Source organism: Argentina anserina, chromosome 6 (genome assembly GCF_933775445.1).
Source record: "Argentina anserina chromosome 6, drPotAnse1.1, whole genome shotgun sequence".
In the NCBI taxonomy this organism is placed as follows: Eukaryota; Viridiplantae; Streptophyta; class Magnoliopsida; order Rosales; family Rosaceae; genus Argentina; species Argentina anserina.
Genome location: NC_065877.1, coordinates 3,324,358 through 3,334,655, shown reverse-complemented (window position 1 = coordinate 3,334,655; position 10,298 = coordinate 3,324,358). Strand labels below are relative to the sequence as shown.

The 10,298-nt window shown below is 37.5% G+C and overlaps 2 protein-coding genes and 1 non-coding gene across 3 annotated transcripts; 2 read left to right on the top strand and 1 right to left on the bottom strand.

Moving 5' to 3' along the window:
• Positions 1-4,206: 4,206 nt before the first annotated feature.
• LOC126798040 (GTP-binding protein SAR1A-like) lies at positions 4,207-6,127 on the top strand. Its single transcript, XM_050524856.1, has 3 exons — positions 4,207-4,382; positions 4,733-4,864; positions 5,602-6,127. Exons 1-3 carry the CDS (start codon positions 4,254-4,256, stop codon positions 5,920-5,922), a joined length of 582 nt encoding a protein of 193 aa, XP_050380813.1. The 5' UTR covers positions 4,207-4,253; the 3' UTR covers positions 5,923-6,127.
• LOC126801304 (small nucleolar RNA snoR83) lies at positions 5,108-5,228 on the top strand. The gene has a single exon (XR_007672799.1). It is a non-coding gene; the product is annotated as a small nucleolar RNA snoR83 (small nucleolar RNA).
• Positions 6,128-7,813: 1,686 nt separating the features above from the next.
• Positions 7,814-9,180, bottom strand: LOC126800953 (cyclic phosphodiesterase-like). The gene is made up of 2 exons (XM_050528385.1): positions 8,806-9,180; positions 7,814-8,097 (listed from the first exon to the last, which is right to left on the bottom strand). The coding sequence occupies exons 1-2, from the start codon at positions 9,151-9,153 to the stop codon at positions 7,849-7,851; spliced, it is 597 nt and encodes a 198-aa protein (XP_050384342.1). The 5' UTR covers positions 9,154-9,180; the 3' UTR covers positions 7,814-7,848.
• Positions 9,181-10,298: the final 1,118 nt, after the last annotated feature.

Genomic DNA, 10,298 nt, shown 5'->3' with positions numbered 1-10,298 from the left:
AACCAATCTCAGTCACCGATGCAGGGGTGTGTCTTTGTTGTGGTACGGGCCGTACGGCAAACCAGATAAGTTTGGAGTATGATGATTTGATGTTACATGTGGGTATAGGTGGAAGCAAATCTAAAGGAAATTCTCCACTATTGAAGGTATTAATCAGTCTCATATCAGTAAATATAACCACTGCTTCTTGATGTTCCAATCGAAATATTAAGTAAAGTAAGAAGATCGTCAAAAGCCTAAACGAAGGAAGGAATTTAACTAAAATCCATATACTCATAGAATTCGGCATATAGTGTAAAAATGTCATGTAGATGATAGGGATTATATATTTATATATACCGTACTGGTATTATCAGATACATATAGAGAACTATAGATTATTTCAGACACTCATTTCGGTTAAATTATAACATACCTCAAAGAAGGGCCGGCCCAAAGTGATCAAGGGCCATGTGTGAAATGCAAATCAAACCCGTATAAATGAATGAGGGAAGGAGTTAATAAGGGGAAAAAAAAGAGAAAAAAAATACAAATCCGTATCGAACTCCCAACCTCGTTGCCGCTCTAATTATAAAACTAGCATATAGCCAATTCACCAACCACTTTGTTTGGTTATAAATGGATCATGCTTAGTATATGTCCAATACCTTATTTCTACTGGAAAAAAAAATTGCAGGCCCTTGTCAGCCGGAGGGCCCTGTGCGGCCGCACCTCCTTAACCACCCTAGGGCCGGCACTGCCTCGAAGCACGACTTATGAACAATTACATCAAACAAGCATATAGTAATTGTAGCTAGCATGCCTCATGCAACTTAACGATTATAGATCTAACTAAGGATATCAATTTACATGCCCGTTATCTCCTTCAAGCATTTTGAGAGAACATTGCAGCTGCACCATTGATCAGTACTCTCCTTCAAACAGAATGCTCTGTTTTTAAATACAGAGTGCTCTGTTCTTCCATACAGAGGCTTTTCCTTACATCCTTTGTGGACTATCACAATCATATAATCGACCGATTCATAAGAATTTAATACCTACTGATTACTGAGGTACATGAACTACTTTAAGATGATAAAAAAAAACCCGAGATAATTACTTGATCCCTATAATTAACCTGTACCATCCTTTTCTTGTGGTTATTCATATACTTACAATTATGATTGAAACTAACGGTGTTGGAAACATGAAGAGCTCGGTCAATTGGCTGGGCTAGCAACCAAGGCGCCAAGGACACTGTAAGAGACTAAGAGTGAAGAAGCCATGTGTTGTATATTTGACTGAAATAAGCCTAAACTGTGTAGAATGACTAGAATCAGTTGACTTACCAAAACTCTTTGACTGAGCTAGATTTTCCAGCTTAGCTTTCAAATTTTTAATATCCCTCCATTTTATCACCTTCAAGCTTCAACAATTACCTCTCCCTGTATATTATATGAGTCTAGATCCAACCCTGAAAGCCTCCACCATCTGCCTCTCTTAACCGCATTCTGTTCCTAAATTCTTCACCATCAAATCATCAATTCTAATTTCCATTGACATGCCTTTATCATTTATCACAAACCAAGCTCTAGTGCCTCATTATCATGCATTCATGCAATTTGTCCCACAACTCACTAATTTCATTAAGCTAGGATCGCAAGTTAGAATGGTATTAGGAAAGCTGAGGGAGAGCGGGTTAGGAGGAGTGCCTTCTCGGGAGCTCCTTTCTCTGGCGCCGAGTTGGCAAGTTCCTTATTAGTTCTTTCTCCTTTCTGTCCAGACCCAGAAGCAAATGGTTGAAGGCACAATAGAGAGATGGACTGCTAGGATTAGAGATTGTAATTGTGATAATTAAAGCTGGCTTTGCCCGTTGCCCAAATTCGAAATTGGGCTGGATGAAGGATTAGAGATCAATTATGCCCAGTTTTTCCACATTGCAACAGGCCAAGAAATTCAGACTAGGTGAAATTAAAAGACAGCAGTGAACAGCCACACTAATCAACCCATGAAAATCCTGCAGTACGTTCTAGTAAGAACATTAAAACTATTGTTTTCAATTTGGAAAATCTGTCCCAACTATTTTTTTGTCAATGCAAAATTAAGTTTCAGTTGTATACCTAAACCACCATGCCAATTGCCAAGTTACAACTAAGCTTATGTTATGTTACACTGAAGATTGGTAAGTTCTACAATACAGAGTGCTCGGTACTTCAATACAAAAGCTTTTCCTTACAACCTGTATGGACTAATATGATTGTAAATCGAACAATTCATATATATTTTATTCCTACTGAAGTACTTCTACTATTTGTCAAATCAAAGAACTCAAAACAACCACTTGATTAGTCAAAAAAAAAAACAATTGATACCTATTAACATTTACCATCTTTCTTTTCTCTGGGTATTCATGTACTTATGATTATGAAATCATCTGTATTAAAACTTATACATCCAATCAACAAGAACCTAATCCTGTTCTACAAATGTAAAACTTGGGCAGCTAATCAGGCCGACGTAGCAAGCAAGGACACTGTTAGAGTCAAGAAACAAGACTGAAATTGACCATGCAGAGTTGCAGGTCCCATCGGTAACCAACACTTGTGTTTGGCCATGTGTTGCCTAAACACAAAGCCAGGACTGTGGAGGATAACTATAATCAATTAACTGACCAATCGGTCAAATGCAAATTAGGTCATTCTTTCTTGCCTTCTTGTTATTCAAGTAATTTCCATACTATTATCAGTATTATGATCAGTACATTATCTTGCTAAATAGGCATCCATCTTCACAAATTACACCTTGTATCACTATAGTGACTATACTTGGTAGTCTTCCAAATCATGTGCCTTCCATCTTTGGTAATGAAAATCCATTTTTCGTTATAGAAAATGGGCGGAACCTTTAGTTATTTGCCAATAACATATCGAGACGAAAAATCTATGTAGGATCTTGGATAATCATGTGAATGCCAGAACTCCGTAGTGATAAAATTTGTAGTAATATGATTATCTAACATAGTAATAACACATCCATATTATCTAGTCTGTAGAGTTCGGTCAATTGGCCAAATAAGCTAGCAAGGACACTAAATAGGAGAAGTCAAGAAACCAGACTGAATTGAGAGTACAACATTGCAGATATGCAGAGCTACTCTAACCACTTCAGATCTTGAAGCTTCAACTTTGACCGGTGTATATATCATCTCTTTGACTGGGACTTATTCATCTTTGCTTTCAAATTCTTAACATCCCTCCTTTTATCACCTTCAAGCTTCAAATTTTACCACTATAAATATGATGCGCATGTATGTAAGTTTGCAGCCCTTTTAACCTCTCGTTCTGTTTCAATGTTAATTATCCCTCTCCTATATATGTTTGTTTCTCACAGTCTCATCCAACACCATCTATGATCAATTCTGTTTCCCCTTATTTGTCCTTATAACAACAACCCTGTTAAACATAATAATAATTATGAAGCCACTGCACCATCCAACTTGTTCTAAATCCTACCCATTTTATGTAGTACTAATTAAGCTAGGATCACAAGTTAAAATAGCCAGAGGCAAGATGTGGCTAAGCATGTTGTTCAGTTTGTCAACTTGCTTTCTCGGGTACTCCTTTCCCTGGTTCTTCTGTCTTTGTTTGGTCGAGGTTGACGGAATCCTAGAGATTCCCAGAAGATATACCGAAGCTGCAGGCGGTGTTGTTTCTTCTCTAGCTATTACAGCTGCCAATGCTCGGTGGTTTTAGATCCACCAGATATCCACCGCCAGAGACATTCATGTTGGAGAAGAGATGTCTAGCATGATGTGCCTAATGCTGGCTTCGCCATAATTTCCTAGGAGGAAGGATCAGAGATCAATAATGTTGCCTAATTAAGAAATTTTTAGTCTATATTGTTCCTCTTACTATGTCCTATTCTCCATCTTTAATAATAATTTCAATGGATACTTATGTCCAAAAGTGAATTTGCAGGCATGTGATCCATTCAAAACATGATTAAGGATTTATTTAATACATAATGTAACTAAGAATGTAGGCATATATGTAGCTTGGTATTATGAATTGCTAAACTACTTGTAAATCACCCACCACCTAAACTATTGGGCCTAAAAACCAGGCAGGCCCATAGAAAAAAGAAACTTGAGAGCCCAACAGTAATAGTGTAGTAGAATAATAGTATCGCACACCCAACAAGGCTGAAGCTGCGAAACACAACGTCGTCTAAACAACCAGCTGTCTTTCAGTTTCGATCTGTGTGGGTGAAACAGCATGTTCTTGTTTGATTGGTTCTATGGTGTTCTTGCATCTCTAGGCTTATGGCAGAAGGAGGCCAAGATCTTGTTCTTGGGTCTCGATAATGCCGGCAAAACCACCTTGCTTCATATGCTCAAAGACGAGGTTGATTTCTAATCTTATTTCGTGTTGATTGTTGGGTTTTTCGATTTTTATTTGAGATATTGATATTCTCGTTTTGATTTCCAATATGGGTTTGTGTTTGATTGCCTTCAAAGTGAACCATTTTATACAGTTTGTGTTTTGTGTTCAACTTTATGCATAGAATTGATTAAAAAGATTTGAGCTTTTACCTGAGTCTCTGGTTGGGTTTTTTTGGTTTTTCATGTTATACATAGGTAGGATCAGAGTGTGAAGTGTGAACTGTAAATGATTGATTGGGAATTGAGTTTAAGGCAAGTTGCATTTTGTTTGATTAACTGATTCTGGGTGTTGGTTGCGATGGGATATTGCAGAGATTAGTTCAGCACCAACCGACTCAGTATCCGACATCTGAGGAGTTGAGCATTGGGAAAATCAAGTTCAAGGCTTTTGATTTGGGTGGGCATCAGATTGCTCGCAGGGTTTGGAAAGATTACTACGCCAAGGTATTATTGATGATATAATGTGGGATGATATAGTGTTTCGGCTTATAATAGAAGGCTTGAGCTAGCTGATAGTATTATAATGTGGGATGGTATTATTGATGTATCTTGCTTCTCTTGTTTGATGTTTTGAATGGGCACAGGTTTTAACTATGTTTAGCACACTAGCTGATAGTACTCATCAGTCACATTTACTACCTTCTTGTAATCTGCATTGTTAAGTCTTGGAATTTCTGTGCCTTCATAATCCCAGATAAAAGCTTTTGTGTTTATCTGATTCATGGGAGGCAGATAGAAATAATGGGGTAGTTCGCTGATAGCAACTTTTATGTTTAGAAGTATGCTAATAGTAGCTCACCACACAGACATCCTTTGCTTTGGAATTTTATTTTTAATCATGGGAATACAGTTAACCATGAATAGACTTGTGTTGTTGGCTACGGAGTGGATCCACCTTGATCTATATGTATCCATATGAAGGACTTTCTTAAGAGAAATTGTATCCAGTAGAACTTGGGAGGTGTAGTTATGTTTGTTGTATAGGTACCTAGCACTTATAGTGATAATTGAACAGTTGTAGACTACTTAGAGTAAATCATCTGGTAATTATCTTTGAAAGAATGGTATTTTTTGTTCCCCAGTCTTTGAGGAAAATTCCAAGTTTTGCTGTTTCCCCTTGTTAATGTGATTTTCTCTTTAGGTTCCACTCATAAGAATTGCATTTGTTTTTGTTTATAAAGGTGGATGCTGTTGTTTACCTAGTGGATTCTTATGACAAGGAAAGATTTGCGGAATCAAAAAAAGAGTTGGATGCTCTCCTCTCTGATGAATCATTAGCCACTGTTCCATTCCTTATTCTAGGAAACAAGATTGACATACCGTATGCGGCCTCAGAAGAAGAGTTGAGATATCACCTTGGTCTGAACAACTTCACCACTGGCAAAGGTAAAGTAAACTTGGCAGACTCGAACGTTCGCCCTCTCGAAGTATTCATGTGCAGCATAGTTCGCAAAATGGGTTATGGAGATGGATTCAAGTGGGTTTCTCAGTACATCAAATAGGAAGCACTAGAAAGTAAAGACCAGTCTTCTCACTCTTCATTGTTTCTTCCAGTTGCACTGAACTATCATTGTTGGAGATACACTAATGCTTCCTTTATGTTATCATGAAAAAACAAACAAAACATGCCCGATCCATGTTGTGATGAGCAAAAGCAATTGACCATTTGTGCTCTGATAACAAGATTCATCTTCGTTTATATTTTTAGTATCCCTACTCTTTTGTAAGAAACCAAGAACCCTTTAATGTTTCAGCAGCATCAAATTCTAGGTGCCTGTAAATTATATCTCTAGTCTATACTTACATCAAGATACTGAAGTCAGTAATAGATAAATAGGCATATGTTTAGATAAAATATATTGCTAGCTCTAATATATTCCCGAGAAATTAGAAGGAAATTTCGTTAGTAAATCAAGGAAAAGACAGCTACTCCTAACACAGTAGGAATTGTGGTGTGATGGCTTTTGCTTATAATGTTGACCAATTAATTCAAGTTTCATTTTTTAGTGATCATCTCCATGTATTCTTGCTTCATGTTCACCAAATGCACATCTGGAACCCTAAATCATTAAATTATAGACGATAACAGCTAGCTGAGCTGATTAAAATTCGGTTGCTTTTGGCAAATTTGGTATGCAAAAAGCCTTAACCTAAAGTCAAACAACTAGCTAAGGCTATAAATTCAACTGGTTTCTAGTTTCTTGATTTAGTTCTTACGTATAGTATTAGAGATGATCGAGATGAGATGCATGACGGCATGACACACGTCACACACCTACCACAACTCTACCGGTCCATCACATTACCAGTCTCAGTCATGAACTGGCATTGCTTCGCTACTCTACTCTTATATAAACCTCCTTGATCGATCATCTATTGTGCACTACTCATGTTCATCATCATTTCCATCAACTAGGCAGAGTTCAGAGTTGTGTATCTTTGTTGTCAGCAATAGATCAAATGGCATTGCTAGAGCAACTGTTCTTGCTGCGCTGCTTGTTCATCAGGTGCTAGAGCAGTGATGTACGATTATCTTTAGTACGTTCAACAATGCCAATAACCTTCTGGTTTGAATAGAAAGAAACTACGGTGTTGCAGGTGCATCTCTCCCAAGGTCTTGTCCGTCCATGGTATTGGCCAAGCAATTTCTCCGTGGATCCACGGCAACAAACCATAGTACCAAGATAAGGCTAGTTCGATCTGTCCTGCGAAAGTGCTTGGCCAGATACCGTGGATTGTCAAGACCTCAGGGCTCAGGGAGATCTGCAACTAGAATGCAGTCTTAACTGTTGTAGCATATAATGTTATTGGCCATTGGTGAACGTACTGAAGATAATTATACTGATTCGCTGCTCTAGGATGGAGAATTGGAGATGATTGCCATCGGGCGAGAGTCTACAAGAAGAAATGATACACTGTATGTGACAACCAAAAGTTTTTGTGTTTCCATAATTCATGGGCCTTTTTGCTTCGGAATTTTCATTATACGCTATTTACAGTAGATGGAAAAATTGTTAACCTTGGATTAAACAGTATGTATACTACTGGGAATAGTCATGGTCCACCTTGATTCATATGAATCATAATGTACTGTATGCAGTAGAATTGATATTGGTAAATATCTAAACTCTAAAAGACACTTATTGTACGGAAATATTAGGACTGATTATGTCCTTGACTATCTTTTGGAATATGTCGTTAAGAAGACTTTGAATCCGAGTGATTATCATTGAAAGAGAGGATCACCGTAGCATTAGCTCAGTACATTTAGTTTAACAATTGCAGAATATAGGTTATTTTTTTAAATATAATTCGACTTTCCAACAACTATCTCTATCAGTCTACCACAAGAGTGTGGTTTTGAATTACAGTAAAGTGCTAGCTAGGCTCGACTTATAGAGCGAGCGAGATGCTGAAAGAGCTATAACCTAATGAAGATGGAGCTCAAGAATCTTCTCCCAGGAGTGTTGAGTTCTGTCTTCATCGTTACATTTGTACAATGCAAGGCGATCTATGGTGAAATTGAAGCTGGTAATGGTCTCATCCAGAAGACTAACTTGTTCTTGAGCTCTTTCTTTCTCTTCATCTGTCAGCTCCCCCCAAAGTAGACTCAGTTGTGGCATAATACCTATAGTACAAAAACCGAATTCCATGTAATCATGTTCATGCATAACTAACTGAATCAAAATTTTCAGAGAAAGTGGTAGCGATGACAAATCTATAATCTTTGATCAGGCTCAACAAATTACCAAAGAACAAGAATTGGCTTCTTCTAAATGTGAAATTCAGTCGATATCTCAACTTTCAGAAGAGTGCTTTCTGTTGGTGGTTCGTATAAACTTCACCTTTGTTTATCAAGTAAATCAAAATAGTACTCAGTAGAATAGTAGTAGTAAGCTGGTGACTAGTGATCACCAGAAGAAAAGTTCAGTGAAAGAAAAGTAAATGTCTAGGCCATTTAAAGAGCAGATACAGCACAACAGAAGAAAGGCCCTATTATAAATATTAAATCTTCCATGCATATACCCAAAGCAACTCTAACTTGTTTCGTATTTCATACTCGGATCATAATCGAAATATTAAAATAAGGTAAAATTACAACACATTTCACAAATATGTGCACCGCTTCACTGAAAACCTTCACCTCAATCCTATTCCTACCAGCAAAGGATGATCACTTAAAACATGTATATAATTAATGTAAAATTTTGCATCAAAACAAATAAAATAGGAATCGTATCAAGGAACAGGTAAAACGATCATCTTACTAATGCGGCCGAAACGGGATGTGAAAGTTCCAGTTCCTATCTTGAGCTGAAGAAATAGAACAGGAATATCAAAGAGTAAACCTAAACATGTAAATTGTAAAACATGTATCAACGTACAAACAAGTCGTGATAAACTACCTTATCGTCAGGATCAATGAAGAGGTGAACACACTGGTAATAGAAGGGACTGGTAGTGACATGAGTGACGTTACAATGAATAGGACCGACGACCTCGCAGGCTTGCCGGAAGGTTCTGACGGCGTCTTCCTCCGTCAAAATGATGGACCCTAAAATTGGTACGTGGGGCACCATTATCTCCGGCCCACCGAACTCGGCCCGAAGGCCCTCAGTCACGTTATGTACCCGGCGGGAAACAGGATCGGGCAGGAGGCCCCAAGCTACGTACCTGTAAGGTATTTTGGCGGCGACATGGTTTCCTGCGGTGGTTGGTTCTAAGTTTGCCATGATATGCGAGTTGGAGAGAAAGCCGATCGAGGTGTACTTCGAATGACTGAATTCTTTTATGGGCAGGTAATTTTTTTTTTAAAAAGAGGCCCCTGATATCAATCCACGTAAAATCTGAGGAAAATAAACTAAATATATTTTATTTAGAGAAAAAGAAGAGAGATAGAGAAAATAAAAGAAGAAATTTGGGTCTAATCTAGTATGTATGCATGCATCTGAATTCTCGCTTATTGCATATTTTTCGCAATGTAAATCAAAAATTTAAATCGTTTAAAAGTTAAATAAACCAATAAAGATTATCTATGCAAACAATTGACATAAAACATATCATTTGATCAGTTGATTGTATCAAATAAATTGATAGTTTATCATAAGAGTGCTTACTTTCACCAAAACCGTTAATTTGTTTGATGCAATTAACTTATTAAATGATCATTTTTATACTAATTTTTTATATAGATGATCTTTATTAGATTATTTAATTTTTGAACGGTTTAAATTTTTTATTTATATTATAAAAATTATTTAAATGAGCAAAAATTCGGATGCATATGTACATCAAACCCAAATTTTTTCCAAAAAAAAAAGGAAAGATGAGAAAGTAAATACGTAGGCGAGACATGATTTGAACGTGCCCAAATGCTGAACCAAGTAGAGTTTCCTGAAGTTGGGACTCAAATTAGATCCTCTCTCTCTAGGTTCTGTTGTGCAGCGCAAGCTCCTCGATGGCTGCTCAACTCGCTTCGATGACAGCACGGCCTTGCTTCCAAGCTCTCTCCCTCAGCCACCATTATCGATGAACCTGCTGTCGATATCTAAGAGACCTTCCATTCATTGTCCCGAAAAGGGCTTCATGGCACAAATGTTTTACGTAGTGGATCAATTGAATACGGTGAAAGCCGTAGCATTTGATTCTTTCTGGAGCGACGTTTGTTCCATGTGGAGATTATCGGTTCCTGTTTAAGTTACTGCTCGTGGAGGACGATACGTGTACACCTCCAGAGCTGAACGTGATCTTTCCATAGTGAAGAAGGGTGGCCGGCCCCTGGAGCTTCCAATAGAATGGTATATACTTTACTTAATTACACACTAATTACACATATCAACTCTTTATATAACCTAATCAATCAATCTCCAAATTTCAC

Coding starts and splice junctions, on each gene's coding strand:
- LOC126798040 (XM_050524856.1), top strand. CDS start 4,254: ATGTTCTTGTTTGATTGGTTCTATGGTGTTCTTGCATCTCTAGGCTTA. Junction 4,383..4,732: donor TTCATATGCTCAAAGACGAG/GTTGATTTCTAA, acceptor GGGATATTGCAG/AGATTAGTTCAGCACCAACC. Junction 4,865..5,601: donor GGAAAGATTACTACGCCAAG/GTATTATTGATG, acceptor TTGTTTATAAAG/GTGGATGCTGTTGTTTACCT.
- LOC126800953 (XM_050528385.1), bottom strand. CDS start 9,153: ATGGCAAACTTAGAACCAACCACCGCAGGAAACCATGTCGCCGCCAAA. Junction 8,098..8,805: donor TAGTTTATCACGACTTGTTT/GTACGTTGATAC, acceptor ATTTTGATTCAG/TTAGTTATGCATGAACATGA.